The 23063-nt window shown below is 34.2% G+C and overlaps 3 protein-coding genes and 1 non-coding gene across 4 annotated transcripts; 3 read left to right on the top strand and 1 right to left on the bottom strand.

The window, feature by feature from the left end:
- The first annotated feature begins 337 nt into the window (after positions 1-337).
- Positions 338-1684, top strand: LOC130992292 (uncharacterized). The gene is made up of 3 exons (XM_057916859.1): positions 338-923; positions 1021-1193; positions 1321-1684. The coding sequence occupies exons 1-3, from the start codon at positions 450-452 to the stop codon at positions 1481-1483; spliced, it is 810 nt and encodes a 269-aa protein (XP_057772842.1). The 5' UTR covers positions 338-449; the 3' UTR covers positions 1484-1684.
- A 4152-nt stretch (positions 1685-5836) lies between these two features.
- On the bottom strand, positions 5837-5908 carry TRNAD-GUC (transfer RNA aspartic acid (anticodon GUC)). The gene has a single exon. It is a non-coding gene; the product is annotated as a tRNA-Asp (tRNA).
- Positions 5909-12655: 6747 nt separating this feature from the next.
- LOC130992291 (cucumber peeling cupredoxin-like) lies at positions 12656-13706 on the top strand. The gene is made up of 2 exons (XM_057916857.1): positions 12656-13042; positions 13177-13706. Exons 1-2 carry the CDS (start codon positions 12862-12864, stop codon positions 13545-13547), a joined length of 552 nt encoding a protein of 183 aa, XP_057772840.1. The 5' UTR covers positions 12656-12861; the 3' UTR covers positions 13548-13706.
- A 2054-nt stretch (positions 13707-15760) lies between these two features.
- LOC130992290 (DNA-directed RNA polymerases II, IV and V subunit 9A-like) lies at positions 15761-22992 on the top strand. Its single transcript, XM_057916856.1, has 4 exons — positions 15761-15913; positions 16080-16155; positions 22026-22184; positions 22622-22992. Exons 1-4 carry the CDS (start codon positions 15762-15764, stop codon positions 22700-22702), a joined length of 468 nt encoding a protein of 155 aa, XP_057772839.1. The 5' UTR covers position 15761; the 3' UTR covers positions 22703-22992.
- The last annotated feature ends 71 nt before the right edge of the window (positions 22993-23063 follow it).

The following is a 23063-nucleotide window of genomic DNA, read 5'->3' as shown; positions in this document are numbered from 1 at the left end:
TTCATTAATCTAGTAACAGTATTTGTTATTATCATGCTATAAGTATATTATATATATAAAAAGAATTCCCTCTTAACTCGAGTCGTTTATGAAGCAAACGAGCAGTTATCATTTTAGTTAATTTTGTTTTGAAGGCAACTAACTAGGAGTGAGTAGTGAGTTGAGTTGGTGTATGTGGTAAAGAAAGAATAGTTTGGTACACGTGGGTCAAAGCGGGCCCCACACAGCCCTCATCAGCGGTGCTGCATACCGCCACCTCATCATCATCACGTGAAACATTTTCACAATTATTGTTTCATTTCTTGATAAAAATCTCTCCTTTTTACCGCTACATTCCAATTCTGTCGCCATCAAACCCCCTTATAAAATCCCCACCATTCTCCTTCAGTCTCCATAAGTATAACCATCTCTTGTCTTTACTAACCAAAACAATTAACAATTCTAAAGAAATGCTGCTGAGGAGCGCATCGTCGCCAATTCTGAATTCATGGATACACAATTCGACAACCGGGTCGTCGCCCGAGCCCGAATCCCTGCTCCAGCTGACGAGGACTCGTTCCTTCTCCATGTCGATGTCGTCTGAGGACGGGATCGGCCGGGTCACACCCACCCGATCCGAGGCGGATCCGGCGAAGCGCTCCTCGCGGGTGCCGAAGCCGGCGAGGGTCAAGCAGGAGGTGGGGCCCAGCGCCCTCTCGACGGCGGCGCAGGAGAGGGAGACGGCGCCGCAGACGCTGGTGGTGGGCGGTGGTGTTGGTGGCTGCGGCGGCGGGGGTGTGTGCGGTGGCGGGAGGGGGTCGGGTTCCCAGGATCCGGGAAGCTGGCCCGGGCGTGAGAGCACTGACGTCTACTATGAGATGATGATACAAGCTAATCCCGGCAATGCTCTTCTGCTCGGGAATTATGCTAGATTCTTGAAGGAGGTCAGTTCCTTGTGCTAATTGAGGCATGTATTGTATCTTAGTAGTATTTTATTTCAAGTAGGGTTGAAATTTGAAATTGGAATTGTTTGATGTGTAGGTTAGGGGAGATTTGGGCAAGGCAGAGGAGTATTGTGAGAGGGCGATTTTGGCGAACCCAAGTGATGGTAATGTGCTATCGCTATACGCTGATCTAATATGGCAGACGCAAAGAGATGCTACTCGAGCTGAGGCCTATTTTCATCAAGCTGTCGAAACTCACCCCAATGACTGGTCAGAACCCTTCTTGCTTCTTCTATTAAGCTATCAATACTTTGCAACGAATGAGAATTATGCATCATCAGTTCATGTTTAGATTGTCGTGTTGAAGCTTATTTGTGTTTTTTATGTGATGGTGCAGCTATGTTCTGGCTTCGTATGCTCGATTCTTATGGGATGCAGAGGATGAGGAAGAAGAAGAAGAGGAGGAACAAGTGAACGATCTATACGAAAAAAGAAACAATCTTCCATCCAACTTCTTCCAAGAAGGAGCTCACTGGCCTCCTCTCACGGCAGCTTCTTAATTAATAACTAGAAAACATCACAATATACTACTTAGTTATCAAGTGCAAGAAGAAAGTGGTTGAATCAAATTTTGCTTCTTGGTATGTCTTCTTGCGCTGTTGTACATATTAAAGATAAACAAGATTCTGACTGTAACTTCTTTCTGTATCAACAACGTCATGATCCATGTTTCTAATATAAGTGGTGGTGGTGGTGGTATAGCTCCTTCTCATTTCATTTCAATTATACTGTTTTTCTTGGTTTTTTCCTTCCAAGTAGCTGGTGTTAGGAAGAGGGTCCCCTTTGGGAAATCTTCAATCGTTGCAGCAAAAAATTATCAGCCACACTTAATGATATGCCATATCTTTTTCGAGTCTTATGGATTTAGGTTAATTTTTTGTTCCTTTTATTGGCATATCACAATTTGTTCGGACACCACTAATTTTAAGAAGATAGTGAAAATCTTGAATATTGATTGGTAGTTTGACTAAGTTTCTTGGCACAAACACTCTTATTTTTGTTCCTGCATGCCATCAATGAAGGTACGAAATACTCCCCTCCATCTCCAAAAAATAATCTTAAAACGTGACAACATAAATTTTAATAAAAGTAGTTATGTTTAACGTGAGTGGAAGATGGTTTCACCTAAGTATTAATAAGGGTAAATTTGGTATAAAATCATAATAAATATTTAAAATTTAGTTTTTCCCACAATCTTTCATTTTTGTTTCAAAATTCATAATAAATTATTTTTTTTGGAATTTCCCACGATGACAGATTTCAATAAAAAATTTAAATAACGTGTCAATACAATATAATTACATGGAAATTATGTGACATGACAATCTAATTGCCCATTGCGTTTTAACTATGCTTCATGCCGTTAGAGCTGCGCTTGGGGCGGCCGTTAAAACGTGGGGGCGTTTTGCTTCAGTTTTGAAACGTTGAGGTAGTAAACAGCGTCAACCCTGACGTTAGGATGTTAAAGGCGATAGGGGTGTCAACGTTGAGAGGGAAAGTGGTACTTAACCCTTAAATATGCCACATCGTTCAAGTTCGACGCCACGTCATTTAAAAAATTCACTGGAAAGTCACACTATGAGAAATTCCAAAAAAAGTGATTTATTATGTATTTTGAAACAAGAATGGAATTTTGTGGGAAAAACCAAAATTTGGAAATTTATTATGGTTTTAAACCAAATTTACCCTATTAATAATGATAATTAATTATATTATGAGTGAAAAAAGTCTCATCATATATTAAAATAGATAAATAAATTGATATATTTAAAACAATATATTGTGAGATAGTATTTATACATAGAAAGAGACAATTTTTCTGTGGACGAATCAAAATGATGCAAATATACTCCCTCTATGCCTGAAACATCTTTCTAAGAGAAGACAATACGAGTTTAATAAAAGTTAGTTGTGTATTTGATTAGTAGAGAAATGGTCTCACAAATTAGAAAAAAAATGATGATATAAAAAGTTATAATAGACCGGTTAAAATGAAAAGTGGTGGGTCCATTTGTGGCAATTGGTATAAATATTTGAGAATTGTAAAGGTAATAATTAATGGAATTATTTCCAAAAATGAACTAAAAAGATGTTGTTGAGACGAACAAAAAATAAAATAAAGGAAGATGTTTCAAAGACTTATTATTTTTCAAGTACGAAAAGGGTATTAAAAAATATATGTACAAACTAAATTCTACAAGCAGGGAAACCTCGGGGGTTCTCTTGGTATTATAGAAAAAACATGAGGGTATCTTTGCAGTTATACCATTATCCTTAAAAATTATACCCCCTTCGTCTCACAAAAATATCTAAATTTTTGTAAGTGACACGAGTTTTAAGAAATGTTAGATAAAAGTGTATTGTGAGTAGAAAATGGATCCCGCTTTATAGAAAGTAGAGATGAAAAATAAAGGATTGTGGTGGGGTAGTGTACAAAAATAAAAATGTTCATGTTGTTGTGAGATGCTCCAAAACGACAAAATGTTCGTGTTTTATGAGACGAATGAAGTATTTTCTGAGTTTTTTAAATGAATGTTTTTTTTTAAACGAATTTAAATGAATGTGTTATTAGTGAATAAAGTAACCCACATTATCTGTTGCGTTGTGGATGGGAAAAATAGCCCATAATTGATATCTATCGTAAATAAGTTGAGATATTAAAATTAAAAATAATGAATGTTGCTTTTTTTTTAGGGAAAAAATAAAAAAAAAAGAATGATGTTCAAAAATAGATATTGCATACTTCTATAGAATATATGAAAATGACAAAATTTGCATAATATTCTGGGATGAATGGAGTGTATATTTATTTATTCCTTAGTTGACATTTTTTTTCCTTTCTTCAAAAAATTTTGTTATAAATTTAAGTGCAACTTTTTGTTATTTGTTGCCAACAGCGATAATTTACAGCGATATTAATATGTATATACACAACTTATTTTGAACATATCCTGGGAATTGTGTAAAACCTTTTAACTTTTTTTGTTTTTGTTTTTTCACTAGTATAATAGGTATGAGGATCATGGTTCTAGCTACTTTGATATAGAAATTTTTTAAAAACATTATTTAGGAGGAGGCGCCTTTAGTTTAAATTAACAAAAGATAAATTTTATTCAAAAAAGTGAAACCTTAATTTTCTAACCAACCAGTCAACCACCCACATCCCTTCTTTGGCCGTTCACTTGCTTTCTCTCTTATTTGTTTTCTTCTTCTTTTTTTCCATGTGCTGGATTATATTGGAGTACTAATTAGTAACTACTCATATGGCGCTTGTAAAGTTGTAATGCCGCGGTCCTTATTTTTGTGAACAAGTTTATTTTGTCACAAAAATGTATAGTAATTTGTAATATTTTCAAGTGGATGACTACAAAAGTATTCGATCATCCAAAATGACCGCTAGATTATAAATTTCCCATATTGCATTTTTGACACGGGAGTAAAAAACACAAATGACAAATACATCTCGTGCCGAAGAAACTACGTAATTTTATTTATGAAAATAATTAAAGCATGTCTTTCAATAAATCAAACCAGTATTTAAGAGGTGGTATTAGGTACAATCGGGTTGCACCCTCACTTAGATCCTGACCCGCGTCCTGATCCGAACCTGTATCCTAATCCGAACCTTATAAATAACACTATTTTGGGTGTGGGTCAACCCGATTATACTGTACACCCAATTGTACCCAAAATTTTGTGTATTTTTAAAGGCCTAAACAAACCTAAGAAAATCTTAATGCAACTATGATGAAATAAAAACCTTCACCAAGCATTAATCACAAAATAATAAGAGAATAAAGAACATGAGTGCTCAAGATCAAGTTGAACAGAGATATTTCAGAGAAAGACATAAACTTAGAGAACACTTCATATATTTTGTTTCTGTCAATTCCATCCGGATTACAATGAGATACAGGGAGTATTTATAGAGAATACAAGGATCAAGGGTATAAGAGTCTTTTTCATATCTCACGTACTCCTCATGCATAAGGATTGATTGTCGTCGTTGTCCTCTGCCATTTGTCCTTCCTTTAACTGATTTGCAACTTTTCCAACTAACATATGAGCTTTATTCGTCTGTGTAGGTAGACTTCAATGGCCCGCACAGGTAGCTCTCTGATGATCTGCGCAAGTACATGGAAATCGCCCTTTAACTAACGTGTGTACTCGGGCCTGCGATTCTTAACTAATTGTTCAACGTCCTCGTTTAAACCTGCGCTGCAAGTTCTTTTTATCATAGATAATAATGAGAATAATAAATAAATAAATGAATAATATCCTGCGCCGATAAGGATTTACTCCTCATCAGCTAGTCCCCTAGTCTATGAAGAATCAATGTTATAATGAATTTTCATAGAAAAGGAAACAAAATCGAAATAAAATAGAAGAAAATATTGAAATAACTAAAAGGGCCAAACAGGCCTAAAAATGGAGGAATTTGGGCTATGGGCCATAAAAGGTTCATCTCGTTGTTTCACTTCCAAAAACATAACGATTCTGAAGTCTGTGCCGAAAGTTACGCGCATCTTAAATTCTACCGATGTAGGAACTTTAGTCGATCTCTAGTTATCATATACGTATCAGCTACTTGTTCCATATTATTTGGTGCTAAAGTCAGCCACAAGGCCCACAACTACACAGACATTAGGATACCCGGCCCCTACAAATATAATATGAGGGCATTATAATAATGAACATATATTTTGTTAAAAACAACTAATGTTTTAACATTCTTTGAAAGGCATTACTAAAACCCTTTCCACATTTATGTTATGCAAATGCGTCTCTATTCGCTTGTGGAAATAGATACAGCTGAAATTGGTGAAAACAAAAAGGTAGAAATTAAAACATAACGCCGTTGCCGGGGATCGAACCCGGGTCACCCGCGTGACAGGCGGGAATACTTACCACTATACTACAACGACTTGGATGTTATTAACCCATCTGATATTATTAATACCATATGAAAAATTACATTTAAATGGCCCCCAAAACTCAATAGTAGGTTTAGAATTTCAGCTGTCCAAATTTTCTGAAAAACATAGTTCGATCAGTAATTAGTAACCTTTAAGATTCTTATATTATTCTTCTGAAGAGGGACAACCAACATTCCCGATGCTTTATACTCTGGCACGATGATTAACACAGTAACATCATCAACTTAGTCATTAATCTAATTAATTTAAGACACGTACAAAAGAATCATACCAAAAAGACATGTGTCAATCAAGATTCAAGAACGAAAAGAAAGTATGGTTTGAGTCTAGGTAATGAAAAATTTGGGAATCTCATTCCTAGACTACCTATCTAGTTAACCATCATTACTTTATTTCACCAAAAAATATAATCCATAATTCATGGTCTCACTTATATATACATGCATGCTTATTGGATTTTTCTCATAATATATAGTTTGTGGCCATCTGTTCGGGTTGCTAAATTTCCTAATTGGCTTGGAAATATTGTAAACGACAATTTATTTAGTGTAACTATATTTTCTTCCCTCTTAAAAGAAAGAAAAAAAAACTATATATGCAATTTATAGGTTAAGTTTGGAATTTTCCAATAGGGATGAGAGAAACCGGGGCCTCCCTTCACGACCTAGAAATAATTTAGGCGATGGCTACTAGGCTTAATTCTGAATATTTCTTCATTCTTACATGCAAAGTCTTGTAAGTTATACTATTAATTTGCTAGAAAAAGTCAAAATCGTCGAAAAGAATGGAGTGAGAATGCACAAAGCAAAGCCTTAGTTGACTTGGAATTCTTTCTTTTCGAATACTACTGAATAACATTTCAATAATAAACTCACTTCCTCGAACTTCTATATTATTCCCTCAAAAAAAAATTCTATATTATCATTTCAATAATAAGCTCACTTCCACAAACTTCTATATATATTAGTTAAATTAAGGATAGTACGTGTAAAAGTTATGAATATAATATATCTATATCCCCAGGGACGGATCCATATTTTTTTTGTTACGGGGGCATCAAATAACTATATATATATATATATATATATATATATATATATATATAATACGTTCAAAAAAATTACTACATAATAATCCAAGTCTATTACAATTGAAACCTACGACAATAAAAATTTATAGTATTATAATTAATAAAATTTATAAAATATAATTAAAAAAAATTTATAATTACAAAATTTTGGGATTACATAATTTTTATAAAAAATTATATTATAATTACATAATGTTGGAATTGACAATAATTAGATATAATAAAATTTACATAAATATACATATATAATTAATAAATAAATAAAAGGTTGTGGGGGCACATGCCCCCATACTGGGAACTATGGATCCGTCTCTGTATATCCCGAATAAGTAAAGTTTATCGTAATTTTGAAGAATTTTATATATCAAAGGATTGAAATTAATTAGTATATATTACATTCCCTCCGTCCCATCTTTTAGTATCAATTTAAAAATACACGAATTTTAATAAAGTGGTTGAGTATTGAGAACAAGGGTCTCACATTTCATGTGAGTGTTAAAGTAATTAAAGTGGAGTAAAGGTCCGCCTACTTTTATTAAAAATAGAAATATATGGATACCAAAATATGGGATAGACTAAAATGAAAATATAGATACTAAAAGTTGGGATGGAGGGAGTATTACTAAACTACTCTTCATTAAAATTAAAATAATTAAGTAATGATACTATAGATATATCAAAAGTTCTGAAAATCAACAATTCTATATATATGTTGTTCTGGTTTGGTTGGATGGATTTGGTTTGGTACTTAGTCTTGCTCTTGCCTAATTAATCTTGGACTCATCTCTTAAAATTAATCTTGGGCCAATTTATGTACACCACATTACACTGTTGCCCCAAATTAGATAAGGGAGGAATTCTAAACTACCCACCTTTTCAAAAGTATATTTATCAAATACCCACTTTTTATTTTTGCTACACCCCATATCCATTCTATTTTTTAAATATTTCTTTGGCAGGATAAAGTTGTACTTCGTGTCATTCACTGACGATAATGATTGAGTGTCTGAAATATCATTTGAAATTTCGTGTACTGCACACTGTTCCCTTATTTGACGGTGGTAATTTTTTCCGCGAAGATTTTATATATGCGCAATATTTATGCGCAAAATTATTGTTTGTGCGCATAGTTGATGGAAGTTGGATTTGTCGCATTGTTGTATTATGCGGAAGAAATTTGCTGATTTTTTTTTTTGCACAATTATGATTTATTATTAATAAGAAATCTGATGGGAGTTTGCGCAATATTTACTTTTTTTGCGCATTGTTATAATAATAAGAAATCTGATAGGAGTTTGATATATTTGCGCAATTGTGATTAATGTGTATATTTCTTGTTTTGTGCAATTGTGATTTATTTATTTTTTACGCAAAAAATAAATTAATCTTGTATTCATAAATTAAGATTGCGCAATTGTAATCCTTTTTTGCGCAATTATGATTTATTTAATTTTTGAGATCATGCTTTCATAAAATAATCTTGTATTAGATATTGTTGCGCATAAGAAGACCTTTTTGTAATAATCTTAACTAGTGTGTAATCCGTCGAAATTTGACGGGTAATTATTTTAATTATATTTATAATTATAATAAATAAAATAATATTTATATCAAAGTAATGAATTTACTTTGTAAATAATGATTTTACTATTTGTTCTCATCAAAAAAATGTATAGCAGCATGTGTTAAATATCCACATATATTTACATTTATAAATATAATTTATCACAATAATTGGTTATCCGTCTCAATAAAGACTCGAATATTAAAGAATAAACATTCATTTACAAAATTAAAAGATTATAAATTAGAAAAAAAAATTATGTAAACATATTGATAAAATTGCGCAAAATTAATGTATGTTACTTATACCTAAATAATTTGAATAACAAAACACTTAAAATTAGAGAAACTTCCACGAAGAAATCATTTATATATATTTTTTTAAGAAATGACCTTTAATTTCTTAAAAAGTATCAATTAATTTTGAATGAGCAATAAATTGATATCAAGCTAAGGAGGTCTATGCGCACTAAAGCGCATTGCAATTAACTTCAAATTAAGCAATTCCTCCGAATGGGCATCTTTATCTTTATCTTTATATATATATAAAAACAAAGTAAATGTAATTTAATTCAATTACAAGGATATAATTGGAATTTTTGGAAAAAATTATAACCACCACTAAACCACTTATTAGTTAATTATCTTGAAAACCACCACCAATTAACTTCTCTAAACAAAATAAGTAATTCAATATTTCATAAAACAAAACTAATTGGTTAAAAAAAACAAAACAAAACAAATTCAATTTTAGCAATATTTAATGTTTACTTTTCGAGAGATGGTATATATTAATTTGTAATTTATCTCATAATTTTAACAAACTAAGAATTAATATTTTAGGAAGTAGAGTTTTCCTTAAAATAAGGAACCGCAATTTCACTTTTATAATTTTCTTTTTTATCTTATTTCTAATATTTTAATCATTCAAATTATGTATTTACATTTATTTTATATTACAAATAATTTATTAATATTACACTACGCAATTCTTATATATTACAATTTACATTAAAAAATAATAACTCAATAACCTCATCCAATTAATTTAATATTAAATCAATTTAAAAATTATGAATTACAATTCATGTATGCGTACTTTCTCAAACTCTTATCCATTTAAGGACGTCCACAAAAATTAGTCTCGTTATAAATTTGGAAAGTTTGCATGGTGATGGATTTGATGAATTTTTTTCTTCACTCACAATATAATTAATTATAATTATTTACACTACTTTTCTAAGTATAATTCTTTATAATTAATTAAAATTTGTATCATCTCTTTCTATGACTATTTTTTGTGAAAAAAGAAAATATAAAATATATAAACAATTTATGTAAGTCTAAGGTCACAATTACCGCGCATAGCGCGGGAGATATACTAGTTTCAAATTAAATGCGCATTATTCCGCATTCTTTTTCTTGCGCATTATTCCACATCAATTATCTAGAATTTATATATCATATAAATTCGAATTTTATATATATCATATATAAAATTCGATATATTTATATATCGATGCACATTATTGATGCGCATTATCATATAAACTTCGAATCGATGCGCATTATTCCACATCAATTATCTAGAATTTAATATAATAATTAGTATTATTTAATATAATAATTAGTATTATTTAATGTAGTTTGACTCTTAATAGTATTTTATGTATCAATAATTACCTTATAAATTATTTTTCTATATATTAAGTTAAAATTTTAAAAAATATACATACCACTTCCCTCAAAAAAAAAAATATACATACCATGTATAGGGTATAATACTAATTTAATTAAAAATAGATAAAGTGATATCTTATTTAAACGACTAACACATTTTAAAGATATTTATTGAGGGTGGCACGAACTTGAAATATTATAGTAATGGTGTGAAAAATTTATAATTTATTTGAGTTGGCGAGAAAATTTTACTTAGTCTCTACATAATTTCCCTTTTGTATTATTTATTTAAATTTTACTAAGTCTCTACGACATTTTGCCCTTTTGTATTTTTTATTTTATTTTAATTGATAAAGAGTTTTAAAATTTATGATCGACTATTAATTTGTTTCGTCCAACTATAAGAGAAATTGGAATACATTTCATTTATGAAAATTTTCGAAAATGGACCAAAAAAATCAAACTAGCATGCAATTTCCAATTTATATAATACTATCGTTAACGATTTCTTAATTAATAATAATGGTTGCTTTTTATAATCAAATTAACATGCAATCATAGAAAATGTTCATTTTAACTGCTCAATCATAGAAAATGCGCATAGATGCGCATTGTTCAAAAATTCCCATTTTACCTACGCAATCATATATAATGGGCAAACATGCGCATTTCCCCTTTAAACCACTTCCAATAACAATGCGCAAATAGTGGCATAGAGTTGTCTTTGCGCATACTATTGCATGCACAAATCAATCAGGAGTTAGCTCAAATAAATCAAAAAATAAAAAGAAAATAATTCACAACAAAAACACAAATTACATTTTGCGCAAATAGATCTATTTGTGCTATAAATTGCGCATACATCTCTATGCGCAATGCTATTCGCGCATAGCTCTCTACGCAATGCTCGTTACGCATAGTTAACTTTTTCTGCGCATAGTTCCCAAATAAATAGCCAAAAAAAAATCAAGAAAACAACGCAAAAACTATATAGAGAAACCGTGCAATTCTTTGCACCAAAAAAAAGGGAATACAATACTTTGCGCAACAAAATCTATGCGCAAACAATTTAAAAAGAAAAGCATGCTCAAATTGTTCTTTAATTCAATTTAAATCATATTACCACTTCATAGCACCACAAATAAACGCATAGACAGCAAAATAACATAAAATTAAACAACAAAAATTAGCGCAAACAATAAACATACCCATAAATTAAACGCATACACAACAAAAATTGGGGAGGTTTCCGCAGACAAAGAAAATTTGCCTAAAGTGTAATTCAAATTTTTAAAAAAAGGAAGTGAAGACATAATAAAACAATTTCACATACCCAACACTCATTTCAATAAATTCGGTCACGAATCTCTGTCAACCTGCCGTATGACACAAATTGGATGGGGCTGGCAGGTGTACTTTATATTATTTAAAAATAGAAATGGTCATGGGCTGAATCAACTACAAAAAGTGGGTATTTTCGGAATTGAGAATGAGTTACCTGGGTAGTTTTATATATTCTCACATTAGATAATAACAACGAACTTGGCAAAACAATTTTTTAAAAGCAACGCTTCTTTATATAATATATAGGTATATAAATACAAATAAAAAATTATTATTATTATATAATGATTCCTAATTACTAGTATATTTTTACTAAAAGTGAACCTTAGATGTATACATCTTAATTATGAATACTCAACCATAATAATTAATTATTCGCTAAAAAAGTGGAAATTAAATACTAAAAATAAGAATCCTAAACAGATAACCCCAGTTAAATTGAAAGATCAAACTAAAATGCAAAAAGCTAATATTGAAGTAGAGACGCAAAAAAAAGTACTATATGATAAATGAACCTGTGTGCTGCATGTCACAATCACGGGCGCATCCAGTTAAGAACATGGGGTGCAGCTGCATCCCCCAAAAAAGAGTTTTTTTAATAGTATTAATATTTGTAGTAAATTATTTTAGATTTAGTTATTTCTGCACCCCCAATTAAAGTACAACCTCAAAGAAAAATATAAACCCAACTTAAAAATAAACCATAAACTTCAAAATTAAACAATATTTGGGGATGTTTATTTTTATTATTAAATATTTTTTATATTTATAATAATGTAATTATTTTTTACACTCTCAATTTGAAAATCTTGAATCCGCATGATTCAAGATTTAGGATTCAAATTTAGTATTTTACATATATACTAGGATTCAAGAGTACGTACTAGTGAAATCACATGTCTGTATGCTCCTCCCAGGTCGTTGGTGGCCAAATAAATTACTTTTTCAGCGATAAGTTGAGAGTCAAAACTAATTTTAATGATATAAAGAGTCAACTTTTGTAGCATTAATTTTCCTCTCTAGAATTAATGATATAAAGATGTTGATTTAGTCGAACATTGGAAAGTTCTGTTTTTTCTAAGTAGAACTGCAACTTATTCTACAAGCCAGTGTAGACAGCAAGCTCAAAATTCAGCCATTTTCGTTTATGCAACTTCAAGAAGATTTCACTATATATACCCCTCTCTCTGTACCATTCTTCATACCAGCTTCTTAAATTTGCAGTTTTAGTACTCAAATTAAGTAAAGCAAGAAATAGAAAGAGATGGATAGAGTCTCATTTTTTATGATTTATTGTGCTATTTTTGGCTTAGTTGTTAACTTTGCAGCAGCACAAACTGTGCATGTAGTTGGAGATAGCATGGGATGGGATATTCCCCCAAATACTTCTGCCTCATATTCCAATTGGGCTTCTGCCAAAACATTCATGCTTGGCGACATCCTAGGTATATATATATATATATCCTCTAATCTCTATCTATCTCATTAAAGACTAAATTATAAATTAGAAGATCTCCGTTTGAATTATAAATGGAACTAACTACTTATACTGACATATTATATTAAATTATTTGTCTAGTGTTCAACTTCATGACTAACCAGCATGACGTAGTCCAAGTGCCCAAAGCCTCCTACGATGATTGCAGCGACGACGGCGCCATCGGCAGCGTCATCACCGCCGGACCGGCGAATATCACCCTTAACTCTGCCGGCGACCGCTATTACATATGCACTATAGGCAGACACTGCGAAGCGGGACAGAAACTGTCCATAACAGTGGTGTCGTCATCTACTCCTCAGCCGAATGCATGTGCGCCGTCGCCCAACGCCGTCGCCCCCATGCCGCCTGCTAGACTTACTCCTCCTCCTCCTCCTCCTTCTGCCTCTGTTGCTCTACCTACCAGCTTCTTGCTTCTTATAATTTCTGTTGGCTTAGCCCTCATTTTCTAGATTTTTTTATTTTCGTCTCATTATTGATTATAGTTTCGTTTGAACTTTTATCCTTCTTTCTTATGTACCATATTGAGTATATGCTGTAGTCATTTGATTTTTGTAATCATTTTTATGTTTCGAATAATATGAAATAAAATGAATTTGCCATCAACTTAATTAGAGCTATTGTCGCTCCTTCAATTTAAACATTTTCATTTTGATTTCGTTATTTTGCAGTTGTTCAAATGAATGCCATACTTTTTGAGCCCTTAAATCTGAATATTCAAGGTCAAGCCCCAAACTATCTTAAATCTATAAGAATATTGAACCCAACTTAGTTAAGACGATTATTTATTAATTTGAAATTAAAAAATAAAATAAACATAGCCTATAATTATATGGATCCAAATACTTTTGGGACTCTTACTTTTAGATGGCCCCTGCCGTAACGTTTTATCGAGAGTATGTGTGTGTGGTTTATAAATTAATTTTGCACCTTTTTGACTTGTCTTGAGTTTTAGAGGTGACATGAAAGATTTAGAATATACGCGAATGTGTTTCAAGAAAATCTTAATATGTCAGTTTAAAGAAGATATTAATTATTACGTAGATTTTATTAGTTGGGACTTGGGAATAGTCAGATGAGCTCTAGATCATGTCCTTTTAATCTCTCAACATCATATTTCGTCAAAAAAAAAGGAGCAAAATAATAAAAATATTGGGCCGTGGAAATCAACACATATATCTACCCAATCTTTGGTGATTAATTATGTTTACACGATTTTTCAAAAAAAAATTATTATGTTTACACTATGTTTTCATGTATAACTATTTAAAGAGTATTTTGTTCGGATTTTGGAAATTTTGCCTATAGTTTTATTTTGTCCTGTTTGGTTTTCATACTCGATCGACAATAGTTTTCCATTTATTTTATACACGGAGCTTAATTTTTTTTTTTTTTTTGAGAAGAGCTTAAAATTTTTTGTGAACTCCAGTTTTCCCTTTTTACTTTATTAATTATTTAGAAAAATATAAAATAGGTTCATAAAAATTTGAGACAATTGAGTAATTGTTGGGTCATAGGCTCATAGGCCATAGCCAGACGCGTGTAGTTAGTTCCAATGGGAACAAGAGAAATTAAAAGTGGGCCTTTTTGACCTACAAATCAGCCGTTCGATACAAGCCTGACCCAAATTTGGTCATGTGTTTGGATTGCTCTAATAATTATACTATCAATTTTACTTAAGAAAACTGAAATTTAAATAAATAAAATGTTAGAGATTGTAACAATAAACTTGAATTTGAGATCTTTAGTGCCAATCTATACCACTTTACTATGAGACCAAACACATTTACTTTTCAACTATATATACTCTTTCTTAGGGTGTATGCTCATAGAAGGTATAAATAGTATTTTTTAAAAATTAAAATTTATAATGATATTTTATTAAACTTAAAAATGAAGATATTTTTTTCACAACAATAGATTTATGATTTCTTTTTTTTTTACGAAAATCTAATAATTTGTGTGGGTTCTTGAAAAAATTATCTAAATTATCTTTTAAATTGTTCCACCTAAATTAGTTGGTGCCTTTTTTTTATAGTGTTTGATGGATACTTTTATCCATATTATTATATTGTGTATATTAAGATATTGCTATATGTATGTTTAATTAGATTTTTTTATGTATGTAAAATTCTACAAATTTTGATAATGTTCATCGCACGGGTACAAAACTATAAATTTGGATTAGGAAAAAAATAGGACATATATTTTTTTAAAAGCTAGGAGATTGAAGTCACAAGAATATAGAAAATATAAATCCAATATCTAAATAATATCGGTTAAAAAAAATAATATCTAAATAATATTTTTTACAGTTAAATATAATTTAACTTTATATTTATCTTAATATTATATAGTATAAAATATTTATTTAATTACTATAATTATGATTATATTTTATACCAAATTGAAAATTTACGTGTTTTTGGATTTAGGTTCTTTATTGCGTTATTGACGTGGAATATTATTATTTTTAAAATAATTTTATTTGTTTATATTTTAATTTTATTTAATATATTTATTTAACATATCTTTTAATTTTGACGCTCGCCGTGCATCGCACGGGTAAACGTACTAGTATATTAATATGGTTGAATTAGAGGGTGTTTGACTAAACTTATTTTAAAAAGCTTTATGAATTGGAAAAGTTTTATGAATTGGGTTAGATGCGATGTGGGCCCAATAAACCGGCCCATAGATCCATTAAAGCTACTCCCAACTCCCAAGTTCCAGCTTCCAGCTTCGAACTCAAGCAGAGACGCAAACGAGAAAATTTCCCAACTTCCACCATGAGTACCATGAAATTTTGCCGCGAATGGTTTACATTTTCGATTTCTTTGTTACTTGACGTTGCATTTTATTTTAATGTTCATTTTGTGCGGGGAAAGAATTTCAAGTGATAATTTGGTTTGGCCTTTTCTTTTCAGTTTTGCATTTTATGGTATCTTGCAAAATCTGGTGTGTTTTCTTGTTGTTTTATGCAGCAACAATATACTGTACCCGAAGGAAGACAAAGAGCAGAAGATTCTGCTTTATGCTTGCCGCAATTGTGATCATCAGGTGTGATTTCTTCCGCCTTTTCCGAGCTTTTTGGTGCTGTGCTTTAGGAAGTTTCAATTTTTTAGGGGTGGATGATAGGGTTTTAATATAGTGTCATTCAATTTTTTCTTTTTGGGGTAATGATTTTTTGGTATATGTTGACAACATGCATATGGAGTAGTTTGGCTAAATAAGGAGCTGAGTTCGTATTGATGAAGGCTTTGCTTCGTCAAATGGTGTGTGCACTTCTTCTGTAAAACAAAATTGTTGTGGCCCGATTTATATGGACCTTGAGAGTTGAGAAGGACAAGCCATTAACTGACTTAAATGCACAATGTTAGATACTTCAATTGATGACTCGTTCCTTTGGGTACAATAAGGGAAACATGTATGCCTTGGTCTTCATGGGATAGTTACGTTTCTCGTTGCATTCGGAGGGTGGGGAATTTTGTAGAGCAAGCATTAAATTTAGAGAACAGAGGGTGGGTTTTGCAGTGTCCACTTCAAAGTTATGGTTTCTGTAGTAGATTGAAGATGTAGTATTTGCTACGCGTGTTTGCCATCTCTCTGTATTTGGATGAATTCCTTACTTGAGATTAAGGATGCTTGTTGTTACTATTTCATCTGCTCCTTTTCTTTTGCTAATTTATGTAATCATTGTTGGGAAATTAGACGCAACTAATTCCGCCCGGGATCAAGTGTGACTCAATATTGTGGATATCGACCGATATGAAACGAGAAGAAAAAATGACACCGATATTTTTAACGTGGTTCGGCCAAACTGCCTACGTCCACGGACCCACACCAATATATTAGAGAATCTCAAAAGGAGGAGTACAACAAAATTACCACACTGTATTTTGTATCTGCCTACGCAGAGGCTATCTCTCAACTCACTTTTATCACTCGTGTATAACTTCCACACTGAAGTTTTCTCTCACAAGATTTTTCTCTCTCTCTCTTTCTCTATCTCTCTATAGCTGAAAGTTAGATTGTTGTTTGGTGTGTTGTGATGCTGCTGCGAGGAAGGATTTTATAGGGGATGAGAGGTGGTAGGTGGCAGATGGTGGTAGGTGGCAAATGGTGGAGGTGGTAGGTGGCTACCTACTTCCATTTTTTACTAACAATCTCCCACTTGAAGACTGATTTCAATCTGTCTTCACACCTCGATCAACGCAACAGCCTTTCTGTCTTTGTCATTCTAGCAAACCAATTGAAGCTGAGCACAACTTCAATTTATCAATGGTTACTGCCTTTGTAAGCATGTCGGCTGGATTTTGAGCTCCTTGGATCTTTTCAAGTATTAACACCTCATCCTCCAACAGAGATCTGATGAAATGATAACGAAGTCCAATATGCTTCGTTCTAGAATGAAATGCTGAATTCTTTGCCAGATGTATCGCACTCTGACTATCGCTGTGCAAGACATTCTTCGTCTGATCAAAACCCAATTCTGCCAACAACCCTTGTAACCAGATCATTTCTTTGCTAGCCTCGGTGATTGCCACGTACTCTGCTTCTGTAGTGGATAAAGCAACAATCTTTTGTATCTGCGAGATCCAACTAACAGCAGTCGTGCTAACAGTAAAGACATAACCGGTAGTGCTTCTCCTGCGATCTACCTCACCGGCAAAATCTGCATCTACAAAACCTTGTAGTGCTACATCACCTCGTCGAAAGCATAAGCATCTATCAGTAGATCCACGTAGATATCTCAATATCCACTTTACTGCTTCCCAATGCTGCTTTCCTGGATTTGCCATAAATCTGCTCACAACTCCCACTGCATGAGCAATATCTGGTCTAGTACAGACCATGGCATACATCAGACTTCCAATGGCTGAGGCGTAAGGAATTTTAGCCATGAAGTCTCTTTCCTCCTTAGTCTTTGGAGAGTGCTCTTTGGATAGGCGGAAATGGTTAGCTAATGCTGAGCTAACCGGCTTAGCACTGCTCATGTTGAATCTTTGCAAGATTCGATTGACGTAGTTGGCCTGAGACAACTGCAAAACACCTTTTTGCTTGTCTCTGTAAATTCTCATCCCGAGAATTTGCTTTGCTTCTCCTAAGTCCTTCATCTCGAACTCCGCTGAAAGCTGTCTTTTCAACTTCTTGATTTCGTTCAAGTCTGAGCCGGCTACTAACATGTCATCAACATAAAGTAGCAAGATGATATAGCTGGACTCGAACCTCTTGAAGTAACAACAATGGTCAGCATTGCACTTCATGTAGCCATTTTTCTGCATGAATCCATCAAACTTCTTGTACCATTGCTTTGGAGCTTGCTTCAAGCCATACAGGCTCTTTTTCAACTTGCACACCAGCTTCTCCTTTCCTTTGACAGAGAATCCATCTGGTTGTTGCATGTATATTTCCTCCTCTAAGTCACCATTGAGGAAAGCAGTTTTCACATCTAACTGCTCTAGATGCAAGTCCTCCGTTGCAACAATACTCAGGACCGATCGGATTGTTGTCAACTTTACAACCGGAGCAAAGATATCTGTGTAGTCAATTCCTTCTTCCTGTTGGAAACCTTTGACTACCAATCTTGCCTTATATCGCTTTGAACCATCATGCTCTTCTTTGATTCTGTACACCCATTTGTTGTGTAGAGCTTTCTTTCCTTTGGGCAACTCAACTAGTTCCCACGTCATATTAGAGATAAGAGATTTTATCTCTTCTTTCATTGCAAGCTCCCACTTGACAGAATCTCCGACTTGACATGCTTCTTCATAGAATTCAGGTTCACCAGCATCGGTCAGTAACATTTGATTCATGTACTTCCTGTTTGGAACATGAGGTCGAGATGACCTCCTGGGTATAGGAGTTGGAGCTGGAACTGGAGACTGTGGTGGATCAGCCTCAGAGTTGGGCTCCTCCGTCTGCAAACCTTCATCTGTTTGCTTTGATGTACTGCACTCTGCAGTATCATCTGGATCAACGTATGTTGGATCGTCACTTGTTGTGTCGGTGGACTGCACTGCATTCCTGTCCTTGTACATCACATTTTCATTGAATATGACATTCCTGCTTCGAATGACCTTCCTGTTTTTGTCATCCCAAAAACGGTACCCGAACTCATCTCCACCATATCCAATGAAAGTACATTTTAGTGATTTGGAGTCGAGCTTACTCCTGGCATTATCACTAATGTGTACATACGCGACACAACCAAATACTTTCAAGTGAGAAAGTTTAATTTCTTTGCCGCTCCAAACTTCCTCAGGTATTCTGTACTCCAATGGTACAGATGGCCCATGGTTAACGAGATATGCCGCAGTGTTGACAGCTTCTGCCCAAAATTGTGTTGGCAGTCCTGCATGTATCCTCATGCTCCTAGCTCTTTCTGTCAACGTCCGGTTCATGCGTTCTGCAACTCCATTTTGTTGTGGTGTCCCTGGCAACGTCCTTTCTAACTTGATGCCATCCTGGTAACAAAATTTCTTGAACGCCATATCTTCGTATTCTCCACCATTATCGGATCTCAACTTCTTTATCCGTAATTCAGTTTCATTTTCCACCATGGCCTTCCACTTCTTGAACGCCTCAAACACCTCTGACTTGTGTCTCAAGAAGTAAACCCACACCTTTCTCGAGTGGTCATCGATGAAAGTCACAAAGTAAGACTTTCCGCCAATGGATGAAACTGCTGCTGGGCCCCAAACATCTGTGTGGACTAACTCAAGCTTTACTTGCTTCGGAGTTCTACCACTGGTATTGAAACTCACCCTCTTCTGCTTCCCGAAGATACAACTTTCGCAAAAGTCTATATCAACAGACTGAAGCTCTGGTAGTTTCCCTTTCGAATGCATATACTTGAGCCCTTTCTGGCTCATGTGCCCAAGTCTTTGGTGCCACAGATTTGCATTCTTCTTGCTATCAGCAACTGCAATTGTCACACACGCATTCATCGTTGTGTATAGGCTTCCAGTATCCTTGCCACGTGCAAGAATCATTGCGCCCTTAGTGATTTTCCAATAATCACCAGAGAAGTGTTTATCACATCCTTCTCTTGACAATTGCTTGACGGAGATCAAGTTCTTCCTCAACTCTGGAATGTGTCTCACGTCCTTCAATTTCCATACAGATCCATTGAGTTTGATCTGTACTTCTCCTATGCCCACCACGCTGCATGGATGATCATCTCCAAGATATACTTCTCCGAAATTTCCCGACATGTAATTTATGAAGGAATTTCGATTCGAGGTGGCATGGAAAGATGCTCCAGAGTCTATGACCCAATACTCGGCCCTTTTCTCCATGGAACATATCAAGGCATCGCCTTCTTCTTCAGCCACAACATTGGCTTCGGTCTTTGTCTCGTTTTCCTTTGAAGGTACTTTACACTGCGTTCTGTAGTGTCCGACCTGACCACAGTTCCAACATTCAACAGACTTTGATTTGTTGGAATTCTTGTGGATCCTGGAGCTCTGCCTGCTATTCCTTGACTTGCTCCGTCCACGCCCTTGACTTCTGTTTGAGTTTCTGCCTCTGCTTTCTGCATTTAAAGCGGCACCTGAAGTGGAGACTACATCTGACTGCCTCCGGATCTCCTCGGTTAAGATCATGCTCACGACATCATCGAACTTCATTTTGGACTTACCGGCAGAGCTGCTAATGGCCGTAACTGTGCCATTCCAGCTCTCAGGTAAATGCCCAAGAATTAACAAAGCCCGGACCTCATCATCGAATTTGATGTCCACCGTGGTAAGTTGGTCCGTCACTTCGTTGAACTCGTTCAAATGTTCTCCAAATCTTCCGCTCTCCGTCATTTTCATATTGAACAATTTCTTGATCAAATGAACTTTATTTGCTGCAGACGGCTGCTCGTACATGCTGGATAAAGCTTTCATGAGAGACGCTGTTGTCTTCTCATGCTTTATGTTGAAGGCGACTGACTTTGATAAGGTCAGTCTGATTGCGCCGAGTGCTTTTCGATCAAGCACCTCCCACTCGTCGTCCTTCATATCCACTGGCTTTTCCTTCAAGGGCTTATACAGGTCCTTCTGGTACAAGTAATCCTCCATTTGCATTTTCCAAAATCCAAAATTCCCACCATTGAATTTCTCCATTTTGGAAATTTTATCGTCTGTCGACATTGCTCCCACTCGATAAAAAAACACGATAATTTTCTCAAAAAATTCGTTTCTGATGTGGAGGTTCAGTTTACACTGCAACCACAGAGCATACTAAGAATTTTAAAAGAATAATTACCGTTGCGCACGAAACACTGTTCGCAAAATTTACTATTCACGAATTCACTATTCACGTGAATAGTACCAGCGCAAGAAAAAAAAATTTTCGCCACCAACGTGGCTCTGATACCAGTTGTTGGGAAATTAGACGCAACTAATTCCGCCCGGGATCAAGTGTGACTCAATATTGTGGATATCGACCGATATGAAACGAGAAGAAAAAATGACACCGATATTTTTAACGTGGTTCGGCCAAACTGCCTACGTCCACGGACCCACACCAATATATTAGAGAATCTCAAAAGGAGGAGTACAACAAAATTACCACACTGTATTTTGTATCTGCCTACGCAGAGGCTATCTCTCAACTCACTTTTATCACTCGTGTATAACTTCCACACTGAAGTTTTCTCTCACAAGATTTTTCTCTCTCTCTCTTTCTCTATCTCTCTATAGCTGAAAGTTAGATTGTTGTTTGGTGTGTTGTGATGCTGCTGCGAGGAAGGATTTTATAGGGGATGAGAGGTGGTAGGTGGCAGATGGTGGTAGGTGGCAAATGGTGGAGGTGGTAGGTGGCTACCTACTTCCATTTTTTACTAACAATCATTGGAGTGTTGCTTATATCAACGTTTTGGTATGTTATTGAATATTGATGCTTTCCCGATGATGAACTCGTGATTTTGGGTCATCGTATAGGAGGTTGCTGATAACAATTGTGTTTATAGAAATGAGATACACCATTCTGCTGGAGAACGCACCCAAGTCCTGCAAGATGTGGCTGCAGATCCAACACTTCCGCGAACAAAATCAGTCCGTTGTGCAAACTGTGGTCACGGAGAAGCTGTTTTCTTCCAGGTAGCTTTTGTAGTTTGAATTTGAGAGGAGAGGCTCAAGTAAACATTGGTTTGTATGTATATATATATATATACATACATACATTTTTGAGAACAATTAGTTCGTAATATTTGCTTCATTTCTTTATACTTTTTCTTTTTTGTCAATTTGGAAACAATTGAATTTCTACCTTGAGGGAAAGAGAAGAAATCCGTATCTTTCATACATTAGCAAATTGGTTGTTCCGGTTCAAAATCAACTAAGCTCTATCTAAACATGCATCAAAATTTCATGTTATTTACTCTAGTATTCATTAAAGGTCACATCATACATTCTCAACACTTTAGCCTGCGTTTGAATGTCAAATGTGTTCTGATTCTACGTTGAACCTAAATCTAGGTATCCTGGTTGGTTTAGATTATCATTCCTCCGACCAATATTCCACTTTTATCGTGCAGGCAACTGCTAGAGGAGAAGAAGGCATGACGTTGTTCTTTGTTTGCTGCAACCCCAACTGTGGCAACCGTTGGAGAGATTAGATTGAATAATGCACCTTGAAAATAGCTGATTTTTTACTCAATATCTTCATCTGTATCGACACGTTAAATCTGTTTTCGGATAACTGCATTTCTAGTAGGATCACATATTTGCTTTTTTTTTTTTTGGAGAATATTATTATTAATTTTGGCATATTATTGCCCAAGTAATCTTCACTTGAGGCCTTTGACTTGGAGGAGTAACATTTTTCACTTTGAGAAGAAAGTGTCCTAAATTCCCTCTTTTGAACTTCGGATAAACCTTTGAGTAAAATAAATCAATTTTATTTACACTTTCTGAGTCCCAGGTTACCTCTCAATTTTATTTGTTTGATCTGGATGTCTTGTACCTATGTGTTTGTAA

This window comes from Salvia miltiorrhiza, chromosome 7, assembly GCF_028751815.1.
Source record: "Salvia miltiorrhiza cultivar Shanhuang (shh) chromosome 7, IMPLAD_Smil_shh, whole genome shotgun sequence".
Lineage (NCBI taxonomy): Eukaryota > Viridiplantae > Streptophyta > Magnoliopsida > Lamiales > Lamiaceae > Salvia > Salvia miltiorrhiza.
The sequence above is the reverse complement of the archived record's forward strand: the minus strand, read 5'-3'. Positions and strand labels throughout refer to the sequence as shown.

Coding starts and splice junctions, on each gene's coding strand:
- LOC130992292 (XM_057916859.1), top strand. CDS start 450: ATGCTGCTGAGGAGCGCATCGTCGCCAATTCTGAATTCATGGATACAC. Junction 924..1,020: donor ATGCTAGATTCTTGAAGGAG/GTCAGTTCCTTG, acceptor TTTGATGTGTAG/GTTAGGGGAGATTTGGGCAA. Junction 1,194..1,320: donor GAAACTCACCCCAATGACTG/GTCAGAACCCTT, acceptor GTGATGGTGCAG/CTATGTTCTGGCTTCGTATG.
- LOC130992291 (XM_057916857.1), top strand. CDS start 12,862: ATGGATAGAGTCTCATTTTTTATGATTTATTGTGCTATTTTTGGCTTA. Junction 13,043..13,176: donor CATGCTTGGCGACATCCTAG/GTATATATATAT, acceptor TTATTTGTCTAG/TGTTCAACTTCATGACTAAC.
- LOC130992290 (XM_057916856.1), top strand. CDS start 15,762: ATGCGATGTGGGCCCAATAAACCGGCCCATAGATCCATTAAAGCTACT. Junction 15,914..16,079: donor ATGAAATTTTGCCGCGAATG/GTTTACATTTTC, acceptor TGTTTTATGCAG/CAACAATATACTGTACCCGA. Junction 16,156..22,025: donor GCCGCAATTGTGATCATCAG/GTGTGATTTCTT, acceptor GTCATCGTATAG/GAGGTTGCTGATAACAATTG.